This window comes from Muntiacus reevesi, chromosome 15, assembly GCF_963930625.1.
Source record: "Muntiacus reevesi chromosome 15, mMunRee1.1, whole genome shotgun sequence".
Taxonomy (NCBI): Eukaryota; Metazoa; Chordata; class Mammalia; order Artiodactyla; family Cervidae; genus Muntiacus; species Muntiacus reevesi.
In genome coordinates, this window is record NC_089263.1 from 14,575,617 (window position 1) to 14,599,559 (window position 23,943).

A 23,943-nucleotide genomic window follows, 5' to 3' on the forward strand; every position below is an offset into this window, starting at 1 on the left:
AATCTTTCCCAGCATCAGGGTCTTTTCCAGTGAGTCAATTCTTCACATCAGAAGGCCAAAGTATTGGAGTTTCAGCTTCAATATTGTCCCTCCAATGAATATTCAGGATGGATTTCCTTTAGGATTGATTGGTTGGATCTCCTTGCAGCCCACAAAAGCATACAAATAGGAAAATATCCTGTCCATTTGGAGTAGGATATTTAAGCACAAGTCCTGCTATCAGTCAGCAGCCTTATGGCCCCTCTGCCATGGGCATCCCATTCGGTCTTGATCAACAAGTTCCCAACCTGAGTTATTTTATTGCTTCTTTAAAAGCCAGATGCCCAGACATTGGCAAATGTTAGTGTGTAAAGTGAAGTGAAAAAATGACACAGTTTGTAGTGACTACTGTGGGCTGCTCCCCCACCTCACGAAATCTTTCCAGTCCTTCCCCACTGGGTTGCTAACTTGTGGTTTGGGTAGGACTACCCCCACCCCCAATGCTAGGGATGGGGAATGAAGTATATGAAACCCTCAGTAGGGGGCATCCTCTGGGGTTTAGTGATTGGCTGAGGTGAGCATATGACCTAAGCTGATCCAGTCAGAGGGAAGCCAAGAACCTTTGCTCATTGGTTGGTTGTGGGGGCAGATCTCTTACAGAACAAGCAGTCTACAAACAGGGCTAGAATTGCTAGTGCAGCTTGGAGGGAAGCCAGCCCAAGTACTAGAATCATCTCCAAAATTTTCTCGACATTCTTTGCAGCCCAAGAACTGCTGGCTGTTAGGGCTGACACAGATCAGATCTCTAGAGTCAATTCCCTTCACTTCTTTCTCCCTTTGTTTTATAGATGAAGGAACCAAGCCTGGACAAGCTAGAGTGACTTGTTCCAAATTACACAGCCCTGCTATTTTGACTCCGCTTTTATCCAGAGTCTATTTGTTCCCCTCCCAACAAATTTTTCTAATTCAATTTATATGTAGAAATAGCTTCTTACCGTTAACACATTTGGATCAATGACCAGGGGAAATGATATTATATTAATAGCAAGGACAAAAGCAATTCCTTGGACCCATGTAACCAACAGCCTGGATAATTAAAGTGTGCCTTTGAGGGAAGGGTAGAATGCAGAGCCTAATATGGGGAATAATACAGTTTTGTATCTAAAATTATGAAAAACTGCCTGTGTGCGTGCTTAGTCACCTCAGTTGTGTCCACCTATGACCTGATGAACTGTAGCCTGCCAGGCTCCTCTGACCGTGGGATTCTCCAGGCAAGAATACTGGTGTGGGTTGCCATGCCCTCCTCCAGGGAGAACTGCCTATGGTAACAGAATTACCTGGAAAATGTCGACTCTTTATTTCATTGTTTCTGTTCATATTTCTGTCTCTGTTTCTGATACAAAATCCAGGGGGATATGGTCTCAAACCCGTTTCCTCTGGCTTCAGGGCACACAGCTAGGTTACACTGCCCAGTGGTCGCATTACAGATCTGGGGCCAAGGGGATGTGAGCAAAGAGGATGTGATCCACTTCCTACCCTACCCTTCAAAAGCACCCACATGCAACTGCCCATGCTGTTTTCCTGAACCAGCATGTAGGTTACATGCTGAAGAGGGGAGGCACACCCTGGGAGGAACCAGAGTCCTAAGACTACTGAGGAGCAGAGTTGCCCACCGATCAGAAAGACCAGCCAGCTTTGAAGGAGGGGAAATGTCTTTGGTATTAAACCACTGAGATTTCAGGGTTGATCAGGTTCTCAGGGTAATATACCCAGCATCTCCTTAACTATACCAATCCAAGAAGATTGCTTCTTCTTAAAAAGATAATGCTGAAGCCTCCCTTAGTCCAGAACAGACACCAGTGAGGGTTAGATTTAAAACAAGCATGCCAAGAGAAAAAGGAACCCTCCTACACTGTTGGTGGAGATGCAGATTGGTACATCCACCTATGGAGAACAGTATAGAGGTTCCCTAAAAAACTAAAGATAGAATTACCATATGATCTTGCAATCCCACTCCTGGGCATTATCTAGAGAAAATCCTAATTCAAAAAGCTACATGCACCCCAGTGTTCATAGCAGCGCTACTGCAGTAGCCAAGACATGGAAGCAACCTAAATGTCCATAGACAGCTGAACGGAAGAACATGTGATATACATTATGGAATAATGCATGCATGCATGCTAAGTCACTTCAGTTGTGTCTGACTCTTTGCAACCCTGTGGACTGTAGCCCACCCAGTCTCCTTTGTCCGTAGGATTCTCCAGGCAAGAATACTGGAGTGCATTGTTATGCCCACCTCCAGGGTATATTCCCCACCCAGGGATCAAACCCACATCATCTCCAGAGGCTCCTGTATTGCAGGCAGATTCTTTACCACTGAGCCACCAGGGAAGCCACACTATGGAATATTACTGAGCCATAAAAAATAACGAAATAAGGCCATTTGCAGCAACATGGATGGATCCAGAGATTATCAGAATAAGTGAAGACAGAGAAAGACAATTATCCTATGATATCGTTTATATGTAGAACCTAAAAATGATACACATGAACTGATTTCCAAAACAAAACAGACTAACAGACACAGAAAACAAATGAACGGTTACCAAAGGGCATAGTGGGGAAGGGATAAGGTATAAGTTTAAGATTAACATATACACACTACTATATATAAATTAAATAACCATTAAGGACCTACTATATAGCATAGGAACTATATTCTATATTTTGTAATAAACTATATGGGGAAAGAATCTGAAAAAGAATAACTGACTCACATTCCTATACACTTGAAACTAACACAACATCGCAAATAAACTGTACTTTAATAAACACACACACACACACACACACACACACACACACACACACACCAAGGAGGGGAATGGGTAGAGAAGTGTTGGTTACGTTCAGGGGTAGGTGTCTGCTCATCCCTATGGTCTGCAGGATTCTAGATGATGGCAAAGCCTACACCCATAATCAGCAGTGTGCCAAAAATAATTTTGAAGGACATTAATGGCATTACCCAGGATACTCCAAAGGCATAATCGAATTCAAAACTGCTGCCTTCTCCCTACTTTACCCTTAATAAAATCCAATAGTGAAAGTTAATATTGTCAAGTCTCTGTCCTGAAAATCCAGTTTTCACAATTAACCAAGATAATAAAATTGTCTTGGCTGAAACCAAGACCTTGTCTGTAAGGGCTGCTCCGTGTCTGCAACCAAAAGAGGGAGAGTGGTAAGTAAAATGGAAAATACACGAGAGCACTGCACTGTGAGGGAGGGGGCGTCAGGATGCAAGGTCATGCCAAGGCCACGTCATCAATCTGGCTGAGTTACCAGGTTCTTGGCCTCTGCTACAACACCTATAAAAAGGAATTACTGAGCCTAACTTATTGTGAGGAGGAGAACTGGAGATGAAGTCTGCTTTAAAGGGCTTCCCGGATGCTCAGATGATAAAGAATCCACCTGCAATGCAGGAGACCCAAGTTCGATCCCTAGGTCGGGAAGTTCCCCTGGAGAAGGGAATGGAGCCTAATTTGCCATGAGGAAGAGGGCTGGATATGAAGGTTGAAATCCTTTCAAATAAAAGAGAGGAGAGGAGAAAAGGAGGGAGGAAGAGAGGGAGGGTAGACTGTGTTATTTCCAGACAGATGTGTACTGAAATTAGCAATATGTGTCCAGTGCTGGACATTCTTTAGAAAGATCAAGGTTGTACACAGGAACTGTGTGTGAGAGTGTGGGATTCAGGCGGAGGACAGGAATGCTGTGCAGATGCAGGTGTCTGGGAACCAAGGCCCCTCGGCCATTTGAAGCTCTCTGCACTCACCGTAGTGTGGGATGATGCTCCAGGCCATGGCAGATGCATAGATGCCACCAGTCATCCAGAAGATGCCCAGCCAACTGAGATGCTCTCCTCGCTTCTCCCGGGACAAGAATTCAGAAAAATAGGCAAACACGATGGGCAGAGCACCCCCAATACTGCAGAGATAAAATGCCAGAAAGGAAGAACCAAGTTAGACACTAAAAACAGTCAGACCAGGAACACAATTGCCTTGTCCCACCCTTGGGCCAAGTGGTGAAACAACCCAGTAAATTCAAAAGACCAGCCTACGGCAGCGTTAGGTTCTTTTGACCTTATACACTGACTTTGCAACCTAACCCCTTTCTAAGATTCAACCTTAACACAGTATCTTGGAAGTCACACAAGAATTCAGGAACTTCCCTGGTGGTCCAGTGGTAAAGACTGCCTTCCACTGCAGGAGGCATGGGTTCGACTCCTGGTTGGGGAACTAAGGTACCACATGCTGTGAGGTACAGCCAAAAATTTAAAAACAGAATTCAGTTCAAGGTTTTCTAGAGGGCCACTCAGAGGCATGGTACCAGGATGGATGGGTGCTCTGGGGGCAGGAGGGGCCAGTTGAACCTCTGTGATTACGTACCCTATGCCTGAGATGAGTCTGCAGAAGAGGAAAGCTCCATATCCCTGTACGAAGGAGGAGAGGGAGGCAAAGGAAGCGTTGATGGCCAGGGAGATGCTGAGGACTCGCTTCCTCCCCAGCTTGTCAGCCAGGCCCCCCAGGACAAAGGCTCCCCCCATCATTCCTAGGTAGACTATCAGCCCTGTGAGGAAGAGAAAGAGAGAAGGGAGGGTGGAGAGAGGAGACAAGAGATTAGAGACCGTGCGATGTTTTAGAAAACCCCGATACCCATCTTAATGTATCCTAGAAATTCTGTGCCACAGAAATAAAAGGTGGAGTGTGACAGATGTCGGCGGCAAATTAGACATGTTGGACAAATGCGACTTCTGAGGAACGCTATTCAGAAAATAACAGCCTCACCAGGTTGACACATATGTACACGTGCTAAAATAGATCAACCAGAACTGGGTTTGACGTACCTTTCTTTGAAATGCGTAATGTGCAGCTGAAGGAAATTCTGTCATTTTTATTTTTAAACAAAAAAGTGGCAGTGCCTCAAATGTCCTTACCTGTGGGGTTGTGCTTAAAGACAGATTTCCCAGGAAAAAGTGTGGTGGGGCAGGCATGGGGACCATTGGGAGGGAAAAGACACAATGAGGGTGACAAGAGCAATTACCAACAAGACGGTTTATTTTATTAGACACCCAAGAAGGACCTTTTCCAAGCCACAACCAACGTTCAGATTTCTTTTTTTTTTATTGGACTATAATTACTTTAAATGTTGAGATTTCTCAGGAGATTGTAGAAAAGAGCAGCCATGAGCTATCCTTTCTTCAACAGATGTAACTACTAGGCGCTTTGTAATACAGTCAGTTACCCTGGTGGTGGTTTAGTCGCTCAGTTGTGTCTGACTCTTTGTGACCCCATGAACTCTAGCCCAACAGGCTCCTCTGTCCATGGGATTCTCCAGGCAAGGATACTGGAGTGGGTTGCCATCTCCTCTTCCAGGGGATTTTCCTCACCCAGTAATTGAACCCAGGTCTCCTGCATTAGCAGGCGGATTCTTTACCACTGAGCCACCGGGGAAGCCCCATCAGTTACCTTAAGATATGGGAATATAAATAGATGCACTGTTGTAGACACATTTATGTAATTCCAATGAAACCAGCATCCTCATAGAGGTGGCAGATCTCTAGAAGCACACGGATAATTCTTTCCAACTAAACACTGAATACTTACTATTTATCAATGACTGTTGCTAAGAGTATATTGATACATTATTTACTAAACCCAAGAAGGAAGTTTTGGAGAGGGTCTTTCATGCAGTGGAAATCCTGAATACAAATCAGGTAAGTGTCCTTTGCTCAACCTTGACTGTAAATCAGATGAAGAAGATCATTTATCTTTCACGGAAAGGAAGCTTCTCCTGACCCGTGGATGCTTTATTTAGGCAGATGTGCGCTGAAGGGCCCATGTACAGCCAAAATCTTCATTAGCTGTTTAATCAGCTTGAAGGGAGGGCCCCAAAAGGAGCAAATGAAGTATGCTCTGCTTTATCTTCCCAGTGGCAGATTCCCTTCTTTTATTATTTTATTTTATGAGATGAAAAAAGGTAACTTTGGTGCTGTCAGTGGTTTTCACTAACTAGGATTTCCTTCACTCACATGCCTTGTCACTTTTCACCTCTACACAACTCAAAGCCATGAAATAAGCTATTTCCTTTTTCCCTTCCACATATGACATCAGTCAAAGAAACACACCTATGAGTCTACAGGCATTCATTCAATGCCTGTTATTAGTTAAGTGCTATTTGGTGGTGCTAGTGGTAAAGAACACACCTGTCAATGCAAAAAAATAAGAAACTCTGGTTCGATCCCTGGGTCATGAAGAATCCCCTGGAGGAGGACATGGCAACCCACTTCAGTATTCTTGCCTGGGATATCCCATGGACAGAGGAGCCTGGTGGGCTACAGTCCATGGGGTCACAAAGAGTCAGACATGAGTGAAGTGACTTAGCCCATGTTTCCATTACTGGGAACACAGCAGGATACAAACACAGGAAGATCCCTGCCTTCACGACCCTTACATTATAGTCGGGAAAAGAGATGATGATAAATAAGTGAGTGAAATATACATTAAGTGGGTCGCTGAAAGCGATACAAAGAAAAATAACACAGAGGCAGGGACAGGGAGAATCAGAGTGGGAGGTGACATTTCCAAATAAGATGGTTCAGAGATCCCTCGGGGAACTGGGACATTTGGGCAAAGACCTGCAGTGAGTCAGATATGGCGATGTCTAGGGGAAAGTGCTGTACCTATGCTCCTGGGCTCAAGATTTTTCTCCACTACTATTTTACCAGTTTCCCAGCCCACAGCTTAGAAAATATAGTGAGCAATCTCCCACTTTATTAGGTCATTGACATCTGTGTTTGAGAAAACGAGCCAAGACTTGCAAACCCAGTCAGGCCTGGGTCATGCTGTATTGTAATGATGTCTGGTTAGTGTTCCCACTAGACTCTGAGTTTATCTGCCTGATTCAGCCCTGAGCGGCCAAGGGCTTTAAGCATCTGGCTCCTGGCAGACTTAATCTTGCCCAGTTCTTAGCCATTGAGTGTTATGTCTCAATGCCTTACTCACTGATGAGGATGTCTTAAAACTATCTTCTGTGGCCATGACCCGTCTCTATCAAGAATGAATTGGGGGCTTCCCTGGTTAAGAATCCACATGCAATGCAGGGGATATTGGATGGAGCTCTGGTCCAGGCAGATCCCACTTGCTTCGGGGCGATTAAGCCTGTGTGCGGGCACTACCGACCTGCCTGCCTAGAGCCTGCGCTCCCCACCAAGAGAAGCCACCGCAGTGAGAGGCCCTCCCACCACAATGAGAGAGTAGTCCTCACTCGCTGCAACCAGACAAAGCCTGTGCGCAGCAGTAAAGGCCCAGCACAGCCAAAAAGAAACAAAGTAGAAGTAAATAAGTATTTTAAAAAAGAATGAACTGGGTCCTGTGCCTGGGTCGGGCTGTAGCTTTCCTGTTACTCTCACCAGATGCACTAGTCTGCAAGACTGGCTTTCTGCCTGGTGTCCATGCTCATTTCCTACCAGCATCTGAGGCCCCAACCAATTAGAAAAGCCCCAAACCCTGCCCCTGCCCGACCAGGCCCTCCCCAGGAAGGAACTGGGTTCTATTTCCTCAGACTCAGACAACCTGTGTAACATGACACCCGTGGCCAGAGCCCCACATGTGAGATGCCCTGCCCTTCTTCTTCCCTCCCAGACAGACCCCTGGGAGGTCACCACCAGCCCAGTTTTACATTTACATTTACATTATACCAGTCCACGCTGGAGTTTTACATCATTCCTTATGCTTGGTCATTCAGGCTTCTAGACCAGAGCAGAGAGGGAACTATTTTCCCCAGGTAGGTATGTGCAGCTTCCAAGTTTGGCTGGCCTCATTTTAGTACAGCTCCCTGCCTAGATTCTGGAAAAGACTGTGGGCAGGAGGAGACGGGGGTGGCAAAGGAGGAGATGGTTGGATGGCATCACCAACTCAAGTGGACACGATGAGTTTGAGCAAACTCAGGGAGGCAGTGAAGGACAGGGGAGCCTGGTGTGCTGCAGTCCACGGGGCTGCAAAGAGGACATGACCAAGCGACTGAACAACTGCCTAGAACTTCCAGCATCGCATTCAGTCAACAAATGACTTGTGTTGGTCTCGTGATACCTGGTTAGTAAACACTTGGAATAAAGAAAGAGATATTGACAGGGAGGAAGGGGGTCCAGTGGTTTAGAATCCCTGACTGTCCAGTGATTAAGAATCTACCTTGCAATGCAGGAGACGCAGGTTTGATCCCTCGTCAGGGAACTCAGATCTCACATGTCCCGAGCAACTAAGCCTGTGAGTCAAAACTGGAAGGTCCATGAGCCTCAATGAAGATCCCACATGCTGCAACTAGGACCAGACACAGTCAAATAAATAAATATATATTTAGGGGAATAAAGGAAGGGAGGAAAGGGGAACGAAGGAGGAGGGAATTCCCACCCAAACTACAGCTCCATGAGCAAAGCAGACGCTACAGTGGCTTTAAGCACCTTATACAGAAATAGATAATGGGGTAGCAGGTATATACTTCGACCGGTAATGCTGAAGAATCTGAAGTTGAATGGTTCTATGAAGATCCACAAGACCTTCTAGAACTAATACCCAAAAAAGATTTCCTCTTCTTTATAGGGGCCTGGAATACAAAAGTAGAAAGTCTAGAGCTACCAGGAGTAACAGGCAAATTTGGCCTTGGGGTACAAAACAAAGCAGGTCAAAGGCTGACAGAGTTTTGCCAAGAGAATGCACTGGTCATAGCAAACACCCTCTTCCAACAACACAGAGAAGACTCTACACATGAACATCACCAGATGGTCAACACTGAAATCAGATTGATTATATTCTTTGCAGCCAAAGATGGAGAAGCTCTATACAGTCAGCAAAAATATGACCAGGAGCTGACTGTAGCTCAGATCATGAACTCCTTATTGCCAAATTCAGACTTAGATTGAAGAAAGTAGGGAAAACCACTAGACCATTCATGTATTATCTAAATCAAATCCTTTATGATTATACAGCAGAAGTGACAAATAGATTTAAGGGACTAGATCTGATAGACAGTGCCTGAAGAACTATGGACGGAGGTTCGTGACATTGTACAAGAGGCAGTGATCAAGACCATCCCCAAGAAAAAGAAGTGCAAAAAAGCAAAATGGTTGTCTGAGGAGGCCTTACAAATAGCTGAGAAAAGAAGAGAAGCTGAAGGCAAAGGAGAAAAGGAGAGATACACCCATCTGAATGCAGAGTTCCAAAGAATAGCAAGGAGAGATAAGAAAGCTTTCCTCAGTGATCAGTGCAAAGAAATAGAGGGAAACAATAGAATGGGAAAGACTAGAGCTCTCTTCAAGAAAATTAGAGATACTAAGGGAATATTTCATGCAAAGACGAGCACAATAAAGGACAGAAACGGTATGGACCTAACAGAAGCAGAAGATATTAAGAAGAGGTGGCAAGAATACACAGAAGAGCTATACAGAAAAGATCCTCATGACCCAGATAACCCCAATGGTGTGATCACTCACCTAGAGCCAGACATCCTGGAATGTGAAGTCAAGTGGGCCTCAGGAAACATTACTATGAACAAAGCTAATGGAGGTGATGGAATTCCAGCTGAGCTCTTTTAAATCCTAAAAGATGATTCTGTGAAAGTGCTACACTCAATATGCCACCAAATCTGGAAAACTCAGCAGTGGTCACGGGATTGGAAAAGGTCAGTTTCCATTCCAATCCCAAAGAAAGGCAATGCCAAAGAATGTTCAAACTACTGCACAAATGCACTCATCTCACACTCTAGCAAAGTAGTGCTCAAAATTCTCCAAGCCAGGCTTCAACAGTATGTGAACTGTGAACTTCCAGATGTTCAAGCTGGATTTAGAAAAGGTAGAAGAACCAGAGATCAAATTGCCAACATCCTCTGGATTATCGAAGAAGCAAGAAAGTTCCAGAAAAACATCTACTTTTGCTTTAATGACTATGCCAAAGCCTTTGACTGTGTGGATCACAACAAACTGTGGAAAATTCTTAAAGAGATAGGAATACCAGACCACCTAACCTGTCTCCTAAGAAATCTGTATGCAGGTCAAAAAGCAACAGTTAGAACTGTTGCTGCACATGGGACAACAGACTGTTTCTAAATCAGTAAAGAAGTACGTGAAGGCTGTATATTGTCACCCTGCTTATTTAACTTATATGCAGAGTATATCTTGAGAAATGCCAGACTGGATGAAGCACAAGCTGGAATCAAAATTGCCAGAAGAAATATCAATAACCTCAGATATGCAGATGACACCACACTTATAGCAGAAAGTACAGATCTAAATAGTCTCTTAATGAAAGTAAAAGAGTAGAGTGAAAAAGTTGGCTTAAAGCTCAACATTCAGAAAAATAAGATCATGGCATCTGTTCCCATCACTTCATGGCAAACAGCAGAAACAGTGAAAACAGTGACAGACTTTATTGTTTTGGGCTCCAAAATCACTGTAAATGGTGACTGCAGCCATGAAATTAAAAGATGCTTGCTCCTTGGAAGAAAAGCTATGACAAACCTCAACAACATATTAAAAAGCAGAGACATTACTTTGCCAACAAAGGTCCGTGTAGTCAAAGCTATGGTTTTTCCAGTAGTCATGTACAATTTTAGAGTTGGACTATAAAGAAAGCTGAGCACCGAAGAATTGATATTTATGATCTGTGGTGTTGGAGAAGACTCTTGAGAGTCCCTTGGACAGCAAGGAGATCTAATCAGTCCATCCTAAAGGAAATCAATCCTGAATATTCATTGGAAAGACTGATGCTGAAGCAGAAGCTCCAATACTTTGGCCACCTGATGTTAAGAACCGACTCATTGGAAAAGACCCTGTTGCTGGGAAAGATTGAAGGCAGGAGGAGAAGGGGACGACAGAGGATGAGATGGTTGGATGGCATCGCTGACATGATGGACATGAGTTTGAGCAAGCTCTGGGAGTTGGTGATGGACAGGGAAGCCTGGCGTCCATGGGGTTGCAAAGAGTCGGACATGACCAAGCGACTGAACTGAACCAATCTGATGTACTCAACACACTTAAGAAGCCTAAGGCATCCTATAGCAGCAGCAAAACAGCAAACACGGACTCAGCCCTGGCCACTAGACAGGAGACCTGGGTTTGGTCCCTGGGTCACGAAGATCCCTTCGAGAAGGGAATAGCAACCCACTCCAGTATTCTTGCCTGGAGAATCCCATGGACAGAGGAGCCTGGCAAGCTACAGTCTATGGGTCACATAGAGAATGTCCATGTGGGACACCTGGCAAGGAATTGGGGCTGGTAAGGACCGAGGCCAACTCATAAATGGTGCAGAGGATGTATGTGTGCAAGAGAGAGAGACCATGCATACACATGTATGATTGCATGCACATGTGCTGTCTACATGTGTGTGGTCCTACAAACGTAGGAGAAGGGGAGACAAGAATCAGACAAATGGTCGGGACATTTGGTAAGAGCCCATCCGTACACCCTTGAAGAAGAAACTGGCAACCCACTCCAGTGTTCTTGCCTAGAGAATCCCATGGACAGAGGAGCCTGGCGGGCTGCTGTCCATAGGGTCACACAGAGTCGGACACAACTGAATGGACTTAGCATGCATGCATACACCCCACACCCCGGCCCCACCCCAGAGAAAAACACCAGAGTCCAAAAGAAGTTCCATTTTTCTCTTACTTCAATAAAGCTATCTTCAGCACTTCTCCAATTTCTCTGTGCACACAAATCATGCAGGGATCTTCTTAATATCAGATTCTGATTCTCAATTCAATAGGTCTGAGTTGGGACTTGAGATTTTGCCTTTCTAGCAAGACTGGTGCTGCGGTCATGGACCACACTCTGAGTAGTGAGAGGCTAGTGTACACCCACCCTCAGGGAAACACAGGGAGGGGTAGTGATGAGAATCCTGGTCCCCGGAACCCAAAGATCTGGTTCACTGGTTGCACAATTTGAGAGACATCCTCTCACCCTCCAAGGGCCTGACCACCAAATCTGCAAACTGATTACTGAAGTAGCTAACCTCCAGGCTGGGCTTCCCAGGTGACTCCATGGTAAAGAACCTCCTGTCAATGCGGGAGACGCAGGAGACACGGGTTCGACCCCTGGGTCAGGAAGATCCCCTGGAAAAGTAAAAGGCAACCCACTCCAGTATTCTTGCCTGGGAAAACCCATGGACAGAGGAGCCTGGCGGGCTACAGTCCACAGGATTACTAAGAGTTGGCTGAGCATGCAACCTCCAAGCTGCCTTCCCATTCATTTGTTTGTAAAAAATACAAAACGAGAAAGATGAAATTCTGTGGATTTCTCAAGAAGAAGATTGTCAGGTTATAAAAACAAACCCAAAGTAAAGAGTCACATCCCACTGTATGGCTATACCACTGTTGGTCTATCCATTCACCTACTGAAGGAGATCTTTGTTGCTTCCAAGTATGGGCAACTATGAATAAAGTTGCTATAAGCTTCGGTGGGTGGGTTTTTGCGTGGATGTACGTTTTCAAATTATTTGGGTAAAGCCAAATGACTTTTGAATTCCCTTAACTTTTCTATGGTGTTTTGTTTTAGATATGTCTTTTGTAAGCATCCTATAACTGGAATTTTTAAAAGCTAGTTTGTGTTGGGACTTCCCTGGCGGTCCAGAGGTTAAGACCCTGTACTTCCAGTGCAGGGGGTGTGGGTTTCATCCCTGGCGAGAGAACTAACATCCCCCTGAGCTACACAGAGTGACCAAAGATCTTTTTAAAAATAAAAAACAATTTTTAAAAAGGCAGTTTTGTGGAGAGGTAGGCAATGAAGCAAATATAGTAAAATATTAATTGCAGAATCTAAGTAGTAGGTATACAAGTGTATATTGTAAAATTGTTTGTATCTTTTTGTATGTTTGAGATTTTTCATAATAAATGTTGGGGGAATAGTGAAAAAGCAAAAAACAAACAAAAAACCAAACATGAATGGATGATTAAAAGTTTGTGATTGTCACACAGCACAGATGGGTCCGATGTGGCCCCAAGTTGCTTCTGGGCCACCAGTTTGCAATCTCAGCAATAAACACTGGCCAGGTATTGAGCTATTCCCTCTCAGCTCCAAAGCCACCCTTCCAGCACCTACGCTGTCCACAAACGACATGTGTTTTGCAAGCCCTGCCAGTAGGGGGCACTAGAGGGCGGCTTACAGGCTGGTGAAGGGGCAAAGACCTATGCTTTCTGCTCCTGCAGGTTTCACCTGCCAACACGCTTTCACGCTGGCTGCAGCGGTTCCCTTCCGCCGCAACAGCAGCGGAATCCAATAAGCAGAACCACTGGAGGAGAACGGACACGTGTATGGGAATGGCTGGGCTTCCCAGATGGCTCAGCAGTATAGAATCTACCTGCCACGTCCGAATTGCAGGTTCGATCCCTGGGTCGGGAAGATCCCCTTGAGAAGGGCATGGCAACCTTGGCAACCCACTCCAGTATCCTTGCCTGGGAAATCCCACGGACAGAGGAGCCTGGCGGGCTACAGTCCATGGGCTCGCAAAGAGTCGGACACGACTGAGCGACTAAACTAAAGAACTAAACAACTTGTAAGACTGAGTCCCTTTGCTGTCCAAATGAAACTATCGCAGCATTGCTAATCCGTTAGACTTCAAGACAAAATAAAAAGCTTAAAATGTGCCAATAAAATTATTATATTTATTATTAATTTATTAAAAGCAGAACCAGCCATATCCTGCCTCCCCTCCCCTCACACACCACCAGCCAGCCAGGACCCCTCTCCAGAGATTTGAGCTGTAACCCTATGGGGCTGTTTTCTCTCACTTTCTAAGTTATCATAATTTCAATTTATTCTTTCTTGCCGTCCCTACCTCAGTATACATTCTATAAACATTTCACTTATACTTACCTAATTAATAAGGTTTTTTTTACATTAAATTCTGTCTGTTCCAATAACTGGCATAATTTCTGTCTCCTGACTACACCCTGATGGATGCAGAAACATAGGCAAATTGATGAATCTTAGAAATTAGACATTGAGTTCAATGCCTATCCTGCACCGGGTGAGGAGGCTGAGTGCCAGAGAAGGCCAGGGATTCGCGGAGGCTCTCTGCTGGCCCTGCATGCACTCTGGTCTCTTGGACCCGAGCCCGGTACTTTTGCTACTAAACCTCACAGTTCAAGGCAAAGCAGGAACTCGAAAGAACAAGAAGAGCTTCTCAGAATGCTGTTGCAGGGAATCAGGATATGTGGCCTCCAAATGTGCCACTTTGATACAAGGATTGTTTCGAGCAGAACAGTTGAGAAAGAGCAGACTCAAAAATAAATAAAAAGCTCCCTGTTGTCTGCTGTTGCTTAGTCTCTTCCGGCATGTCCAACTCTGCGATCCAAGGACTGTAGCCGGCCAGGCTCTTCTGTCCATAGGGTGCTCCAGGCAAGAATACTGGAGTGGGTTGCTATGCCCTCCTCCAGGGATTCTTCCCAACCCAGGGATCGAATCTGGGTCTCCAGAACTGCAGGCAGCTTCTTTACCACTGAGCCGCTAGGGAAGCCCCTGACCTCCCCTACATTTGCCTAAAAGCAGGCTTAGAGTCTAAATCATCAGAGGCTCTTATCAACCCAAAGGCAAGACAAAGAGGAATCTACATAAGAAATATCACTTAAAACAACTCTGTATTATTAATGGTTTGCTCCATATGTTCACCTTCCCACAGTTTACCACTCTTGGAAGCCTAAGACCCTTTTTCTTCATCTTGTCCCTTCTCTACAATGTATTGTTCTCTGTGAAGATGCTATCTAAACCCCAGTTGTAACCATCCCTAGCAGTATTCACAAGTATTTGCATTGTACACGATAATGAAGTCTATTTGTATTTCTCTTGCTAATCTGTCTTTTGTTGGTTTAATTCAAGGGCCCCCTGCCACCAAACCAAGGAAGGTAGAGAGAAGTTTTTCCTCCCCTGCGCTGTCTTGGGAGGCCATGAAAAGGAAGAAAGGAAAAAAGATGAGCTTATTCAAGGAGAAGAAAAATAGAAAATTCACAATACCTCTGAAATGGCTCAGCTATTAAAGTCTTAAAAATCTGTCTTCCACAGAAGAAGTTAAGACAATAAATCTGGAAAATTAGAGTGCATTGGAGTTTTCAAAAATTACTTTAGCATGAAGCTGATAAGGGACTAGTTAGAAAGTTGTTAAGAAGAAGTCTACCCTCCTTCAACAAGTTCACTGGCATTTTAAGGCAATGTCACCCCTAATAACACTGAGTTTCTGAGATCATTAAAAACCATGATTGCAAAGACTTCCCTGGTGGTCCAGTGGCTAAGACTCCGTGATTCCAGAGCAGCAGGTCCGGGCTTGATCCCTGGTCTGGGGACTAGATCCCAGGTGCTGCAACTAAAGAACCTACATGCCACAGCCAAATAAATAAATATTAAAACAAACACACAAACAACGATTGCTACTTTCAGGGTAGGGGAAGATGGAAGTGAAAGGAGAGGGATGGGGTGAGTGAGAAGGGCTTTCAACTGGCAAGTAAAACAGAATAGGCTTCCTTGAAAGAGGGAGGAGCCCATGCTGACAAGTTCCCATAAAAGGAAGAGCACAGTCTTCTGAAAGGAGAGGGATGGGGTGAGTGAGAAGGGCTTTCAACTGGCAAGTAAAACAGAATAGGCTTCCTTGAAAGAGGGAGGAGCCCATGCTGACAAGTTCCCATAAAAGGAAGAGCACAGTCTTCAGACATGACACTTAAGCTGGTCACGTCATAGTCCTGGCTTCATGGATGACCAGCAGCATAATCACAGGCACTGCACTCAGCTTCTCTGACCACCGCTCCTTCTTTGTAAAATTCAGATACAGAGTTATCTTGTAGAGTTACTAGGATTTTGTAAGACAGCGGGTTGCAAGTATGTAGCAGGATGTCTGACTCAAAAATGATGCATTACCTATAAATACCAGTTAAATCTATCTGGTCTATTGTGTCATTTAAAGCTTGTGCTTCCTTGATTTCTGTCTAGATGACATGGGGGGAGGGGGGGATGAATTGGAAGAGTAACAATGACATATATATGCTCTCATATGTAAAATAGCTAGCTTGTGGGAACGCGCTATAAAGCACAGGAAGCTCGGCTCGGTGTTCTGTGATGACCTAGAGGTGTGGGATGAGAGGTAGGTGGTGGGAGGGAGGTCCAAGAGGAAGGGGATATATATAGACTCATACCTATGGCCGATTCACTTCACTGTACAGCAGAGACTATAAAACATTGTAAAGCAATTACACTCCCTCCCCAAAACTATTCAAACACAAACTTAAAAAAATAAATGCATAACTGATCAAAGTTGCTATTGTTCCTATGAGCAGTGCAGCTTAGAATGGGGCTGGAAACTGAGAAAGCCATGGGATTGGAAAAATGACAATCGGTCGGTGATATTTTAAAATCAAACCAACCATATATTAGAATTTGCAGAAAGGATCAAGACAAGCAGAGGAAACTTATTTATAGTAGCATGCCCTTTAAGAGTACCTCCCTGTCTCCTTACGTGGAAAGGAAGCCAGATTCCAATAAAAAGATTTTTAGGACAAAAGTTTTTTCAAGTTTATTCTAACAAGACTTTGGCAGGGAACTTCTCCTCTGCCCCAATTCTCTTTCTAAAGTTCCCAGATAAAATATCATCTCCTAAGAGAGGCAAGCCTGATCTTTCAAACTGGGACTCATCAAACTATCTCTCGAAAGGGTCAAAGAATAGATATTTTACTTGCAAATAATTTACTTTGCAGATGTCTTGTGGTCTCTGTAACATACTCTTCTTCTTTTCTTTCTTTATAATCCTTTAAAAATGTAAAAAAAAAAAAAAAAATACAAGTCCCCTGCATTCAAATAAGTACCATTCCATGAGCATGTTCATAAATCCAACTTGTTCACAAGTTCAACAAAGTTAGTCTAGGTACCAACTAACACAATCAGCTATATAAAATGGTATTGTAATAGGTTTATAATGCTTCTCACACAAATAACACATAAGAAACAAACGCAAAGATAAAGAAAGCATTTGTAATCTTGCAGTACATTACCTTTAAAAGTACAGGGGGCTGGCATCGACTGAACAGGCCAGAAGAGTTAGTGATGGAGGAGGGAGGGAGGGTGGGAGATGGTAGAGCTGAAGGGTCGTCAGCAACAGGAGACGGTGACAGTAAGTGACAGTGTCACTCATGCCTGATGTTGATGGGAAGCATATTCACATCTCTGAAAGTTCACAATTTGAAGGGTCATATGTAGGGGACTGAGCGTAGCCCACAAGTCACAGTTTGCTGGCTCTTGTCCTGTTCCAAAGGAAATTCTGTCATCTCTGCTGGTCTTTCAGCATCCTACTACCATTCCTTTATATAACATATATCTATTTGTTCTGATGTATTTATTGGTTCAATATTTGTCTCTAGAGATGCTCTTCACACAGACAGAATATACTCTCAGCCCCAGAGGCAGCAGGTTGAGGAAATAAACAATCAGATTGTGCTGACTTAAATGTGATGGGAAAGAAGAGTCCCCTGCAGAATAATCTTCTTTATTTAGCAATTAACCAAGAACAGCGAAAGCATTTCTAATATTTTTTTTTTTTTGCTTGAATGCATTGAAATTAAATGCATTAATATCCAAGGAAAATTCTGAGCTCCCTTTTTCTGCAACCATTCCAATATTTATTTGACTGCATGTGTATGCTTTGAAGGAATAAAAATCAGCCTCTCCAAACAGAACCATTGCTATTCCATTTTATTATTCAACCAAACATACTCTCCTGAAGGGTAATATTCTCTTGGATGAGGATCTGGAAGTCACAGTGGTAACTGTGAGGAAAGTTGGATATATAAAGGAATTCCCCAGGAGAAGTCACACTTTGGTACTAAGGCATGGAAGAACATCAAGATACCTGTGTGCATACCCCTATTAAACCAGATGCCTTGGGTAAGTGGGCCAAGTGTTTTGTTTGTATGGCATCTGAATGCTTGGAAAGTTCTGGGATGAGTAAATGCTTTCTCTTGAGTCTAAATGCTTAGTGCAAGACAAGTCTGACTTTAACAGTTGGCCTAGTGGAACCAACCAGGCAGGTGGTGTAGCGGCCTCTTCTACTTTGTGTGGATGTTCTCAGACCCCATGGACTGCAACCCACCAGGCTCCTTCGGTCCAGAGAATCTTCCAGGCAAGAATACTGGAGTATAGGTTGCCATTTCCTCCTCCAGGGGATCTTCCTGACCCAGGGATCGAACCTGCATCTCTTATGTCTCCTGAATTGGCAGGCGGGGTTCTTCACCGCTAGTGCCACCTGGGAAGCCCCTAGTACTTCATGTGTCAGATAAACGCAAGTGAATGAATCTTTGGAAGTAGGTTAACTTTCCCTACTGAAGGGAAGTAGGTGAACAGTCTACTGAAAATTGGAACTGTCCAAAAGGTCACTAAGACATATGGAAACAATGTTTTTCTCTAGTTACAAGGAGCTGAAGGTCTAGGGGTTACTGTCTAGTTGCAGGGTGCAGGCGTCTCCCTGTGATGGCTTCTCTTGTTGCAGAGCACAACCTCTGGGGGGGTGGGGGTGGCACAGGCCTCAATAGTTGTGGTGCACAGGCCTAGCTGCCCCACAGCATATGGGAATCTGTCTGGACCAGGAATCAAACTCATGTCCCCTGCATAGGCAGGCAGACCCTTAACCCCTGGACCACTGGGGAAGTCCCACAATTATTATAATATCTAAGTAAATTGTTCCAATATCTGATGGAAGAAATCCAGGTTTATAGTTGCGTGATTCATCAAATGATGAATTATGTGCCCCAAATGATGGAGTGTGCTTAGCCACTTAGTCATGTCCGACGCTCTGTGAGCCCATGGACTGTAGCCCGCTAGGCTGCTCTGTCCATGGGGATTCTCCCAGGCAAGAATACTGGAGTGGGTTGCCATGCACTCCTCCAGGGATCTTCTAAACCAGGGGTCAAACCCAGGTCTCCCACATTGCAGGTAGATTCTTTACTGTCTGAGACACCGGGGAAGCCCAATGATGGAGTAGTCCATGAAGAAAGATGCATCAATACTATACAAGGACACCAGAGTTGGAGGCATGTGTCACTCTGCCTAAGGATGCAAAGCAATCACTCATACTTGGTCCTTCAGCTATAGAGAAGTCACAATTCCATGGAGCAGAATCATCCATCTTGGAAGGTCTAGGATCGGGATGTGGCCAACAGACCCAGAGGTAGGGTCTGCAGGTGGATTGGAGAGTTAGAGGGACAGGGATACTTGTTACAGTAGCTTAGTATAAAGATAAGGCCTTTTTAATATATATTTTAATAGTGATTCACAATCTTTTGGGGGGTCTTGTTGGGTCTTCATTGCTATGCAGGCTTTTCGCTAGCTGTGGTGAGTGGAGGCTACTCCCTAGTTGTGGTGCGCAGACTTCTCGTTACAGTGGCTTCTTTTGTTGTGGAACACGGGCTCTAGGGCACGCAGGCTTCAGTAGTTGTGGCTTCCAGGCTCTAGAGCACAGGCTCAATAGTTACTCCATGGCATGTGGGATCTTCCTGGATCAGGAATTAAACCCATGTCTCCAGCATTGGCAGGTGGATTCTTTACCACTGAGCCACCAGGGAAGCACAAAGATAAGGCCTAAACTCAGGAAGAGGCTCTTCCTCCAGCCATACTTCTGGGAAATTAAAGACCCTGCAAGGGAGCCCAGAGGCTCCATCACCCTAGGTGGTGATGCAAAACCAAGCTCAAGCCACAAGGCAAGATTCTGAGCCAAGCAGTGAGCCTGTAAGGATGCCCAGGCCCCAGATCCCTAGCCATGTCTTTGATAAGTAGAAGACAGGTCTACAGTCATGGTGGAAGCACCGGTAACAGAAAACATTCAGGACACTAGTGAGGTTTCTGCCCGGGGCTCAGACTAGCCCTGGGGCAAAGGGGTACCTGGCATGTCCCTTAATCGTCTCTCAGGCTGCTAGCAAGAGGCTTTAAGAAATATTCCTTGAGGATGCTGTGAGAATCCTAGCATTGCCTTGTTCACATCCCCCAACACTAGAGCCATCTTAGAAAAGCAGAGGTTTCCATTTGTACCTCTCAGTGCAGGTGAGAAGAGGTGTCATCTGGGCTAAAGCTAGTAGAGGTGTGACACCTCGGATAGCTCTCCTGGGGACCATGAGCATCTCAGCTGTGATCATTGCCCAGTGAGACTCAGCAGCCCCTCCTCCACTCCACTACAGCCCAGTTGTGACTGCCACTGTGTTCATTTCCAGAGGGTGTACCTGATGAACAATGGACCTGGTGACACCTAGGGCCAGTCCAGGAGAATCACAGTAGGGCTAATTAACTGTAGAGTATTTTGGCTCAGTGGTAAAGAGTCTGCCTGCCAATGCAGGAGAAGCAGGAGACTCAGGTTCGATCCCTGGGCTGGGAAGATCCCGTGGAGGAGGAAATGGCAACTCACTCCAGTATTCTTGCCCGGAGAATCCCATGGACAGAGGAGCCTGACAGGATACCGCCCATGGGGTTTCAAAGAGTTGGACACCACTGAGTGACTGAGCACATGGCTGAGAATTAGAAGCTGAGACAGGAATAGCTGACATAAAATCAAGAAAAGAAACCACCATCTTCATGACAAAGTTTGCTCAACCCCATTACCTATATGTCAGTGAGTATGGGAGAGGGCATAGAGATTAAACAAGCCCAGCCCAGTCCTCTGCTTCAAAAACACTCACAATATTGCTGAAATAAATAGCTGGACACAAGTTAAGTGGTAGAACTCTCTGGCCAGAGAAAGGCCAGAGCAAGAACTCTGGCAAGGTGATGGCAGCAAAGAAGGTGGGGGGCAAATTTGGCTGCCCTAGAATAAGCAGACAGTTGGGGTGATGGAAGATGGTTGGAAGGGGAACAGCAGGACCGAGCATCACACAAAAGAATCAGAAGGTGATGAGGCTGGTTATTGGCAGAGGTCAAACTCATGACCTTCCAAAACCTGGATGTCTTTTTGATACAATGACTCTGAACAAGCCACCTTGTCGTCAAAGAACATTAGCTTCTATATTAGCACAGAGTTGATTTACAACTGGGACTGGAAAAGATCTGTCTTTCTGTCTGGGACACCTAGAGGTCTGGCTCTGACTCATGGCCAAGATAAGGGCAATGAGATTTATGATGTGCTGTTTAAAGTCTGAAACTCCAGTGGCGATCCCTCCAGCCGGTTTGTTTACTCATGGTTTCAGTGGCATAACTGGTTACTCAAAATGGCTGGAACAAAAGCCAGAGGGATGAGAAAATCCCACTGAGAACTTCTGCCTTGAGGTCTTCCCAAAGAGAAGATTTCTTGCACAGATCTTGGTGGTTTTAGCTGGAGACAAGTTCATATAAGAATAGGACCCTAGGGATTATGCCTGTATATCTTTTGAAGGTCCAGTGCTTGCCTACATGCTCTTTCTCACTTTAAATAAGAGCCTATGCGGCTATGGGCTTCCCAGGTGGCGCTAATGATAAAGAACCCACCTGTTGATGCAGGAGACATGAGACACAGATTTGATCCCTGGGTCAGGAAGATCCCCTGGAGGTGGGCACAGCAACCCACTCCCAGGATTCTTGCCTGGGGAATCTCATGGACAGAGGAGACTGGTGGGCTACACTGCATGGGGTCACAAAAAGTCAGACACGACTGAGCAAGTGAACTGAACTGAGCTAACCAAACAATTATTTTCACCCACTGTTTGAGAATCCTGTGACAGAGATCTGGGCAGGTTTTAATATTAGTATGTTAGGACAGTGAGTATTCACACTTTTGTTGAAATAAAATGTATCTCATGGATCAGACCTCTTAATTTTTTTTATTCCTATGACAATTACTCTTTTCTCTTTACCTTTGGTGGCCCAGAGGGTAAAGAATCTGCCTGCAATGCCTGCAATGCAAGAGACCTGGGTTTGATCCCGGGGTTGAGAAGATCCCCTGGAGGAGGAAATGGCAACCCACTCCCGTATTCTTGCCTGGGAGATCCCATGGACAGAGGAGCCTGGAGGGCTACAGTCCACAGGGTCGCAAAGATTTGGACACTACTGAGAAACTTAGCACGCACACACAAGTGATGCTCTATGCTCTTTCCCATCTGAGTTTTCACACTGCTTGGTTCTCTGTCTGGCATGTTCAGATCTTTGCATGGCTGGCTCCTTCCCATAGTTCAGGCCAAAGCTTCCCCAGCCACCCATCCACAGGGGTCTCTCCCTCCAATAGATGGATTCACAAAGGCCAGTTAGAAGGCCATTATAAACTCAAGTGAGTGACATTGACCACCTGGGGCAGGGTGATCGGTGGCAGTGGAAGCAGTAAAACGTGGCTGGATTCTGGATGTATTTTAAAGGTAGGGTCAAGAAACTTCCCTGGTGGTCCAGTGGTTAAGAATTTGCCTTGCAATGTAGGGGAAGTGAGTTCAATCCCCGTTCAGGGAACTAAGACCCCACATGCCACAACTAGAGAATCTGTGAACTGCAACAAAAGATCTCAAATACTTTAGCTAAAACCCAACTCAGCTAAATACATAAGCAAATATTTTAAATTTTTAAAATAAAGTCAAGAGAATGGATGACATATGAAGCAGAGATTAGGCAAATTCAGTTCAGTTCAGTCACTCAGTCATATCTGACTCTGCGACCCCATGGACTGCAGCACGCCAGGCTTCCCTGTCCATCACCAGCTCCCAAAGCTTGCTCAAACTCATGTCCATTGAGCCGGTGATGCCATCCAACCATCTTGTCCTCTGTCATCCCCTTCTCCTCCTGCTTTCAATCTTTCCCAGCATCAGGGTCTTTTTCCAATGAGTCAGCTCTTCACACCAGGTAGCCAAAGTATTGGAGCTTCAGTATCAGTCCTTCCAATGAACATTCAGGACTGATTTTCTTTAAGATGGACTGATTGGATCTCCTTGCAGTCCAAGGGACTCTCAAGAGTCTTCTCCAACACCACAGTTCAAAAGCATCAATTCTTTGGTGCTCAGCTTTCTTTATGGTCCAATTCTCACATTCATACATGACTACTGGAAAAACCATAACTTTCACTAGATGGACCTTTGTCAGCAAACTGATGTCTCTGCTTTTTAATATGCTGTCTAGTTTTGTCATAGCTTTTCTTCCAAAGAGCAAGCATCGTTTAATTTTATGACTGCAGTCACCATCTGCAGTGATTTTTGGAGCCCAAGAAAATAAAGTTTGTCACTGTTTCCATTGTTTCCCCATCTATTTGCCATGAAGGGATGAGACCAGATGCCATGATCTTTATTTTTTGAATGCTGAGTTTTAAGCCAACTTTTTCACTCTCCTCTTTCACTTTTATCAAGAGGCTCTTTAGTTCCTCTTTGCTTTTTGTCATAAGGTTGGTGTCGTCTGCTTATCTGAGGTTACTGATATTTCCCTGGCAATCTTGAATCCAGCTTGTGCTTCATCCAGCCCGGCATTTCAGATCTCCAAAAGAGTGGGGAGAGAGAGGACCTTCTCTGGCTGAGTATTGACATGTTCCAGTGTTAAAGGGTCAGGAGGATGAAGAGAAACCAGCAGTGGAGAATGAGAAGGAGTGGCCAGGGAAACAGCAGGAAAACTGGAGGCAGGGATAGCCTAGATGTCCAACAAAGAAAGTGTACCAAGGAGGCAGGAAAGATCACCTCTTATAGTGGCTACCAGCAGGTCAGGAACGAGCAGGACTGAGATTGGACCACGTGGGGGTGATCTAGACAAGAACAGTCTTCTGAAGCATTGGGGACTAACTTCTGCTCAAAGTCAAGTGAGAATGGGAAGTGAGAACTTGGATTTAGTGGGTTTTACTAAAAATGGAAGAGATGTGTGTGGAGTCAGAATTAGAGAAACAGTAGCATGTTTGTGCACTGATGGGAATGACTCCAAAGAGAGAAATCAGTGATGGAGAGGAAGGTGAAAATTATGAAAGTGGGACCCTG

At 44.9% G+C, this 23,943-nt stretch overlaps 1 protein-coding gene across 3 annotated transcripts in view; it reads right to left on the bottom strand.

Annotated features, from left to right (window-relative positions):
- The window catches only part of SV2B (synaptic vesicle glycoprotein 2B), a 92,799-nt gene that overhangs the window by 50,750 nt on the left and 18,106 nt on the right, over nt 1-23,943 (bottom strand). For 2 of the 3 annotated variants that reach the window (XM_065906453.1, XM_065906452.1), the window contains exons 2-3: nt 4,422-4,602; nt 3,809-3,960 (exon numbers count right to left, since the gene is read on the bottom strand). The exons of the other annotated variant lie outside the window; for it this stretch is intronic. In XM_065906453.1, coding sequence (XP_065762525.1) covers nt 3,809-3,960; nt 4,422-4,602 — 333 coding nt within the window. The remainder of the gene's footprint in view (nt 1-3,808; nt 3,961-4,421; nt 4,603-23,943) is intronic. 3 annotated transcript variants of the gene reach the window in all.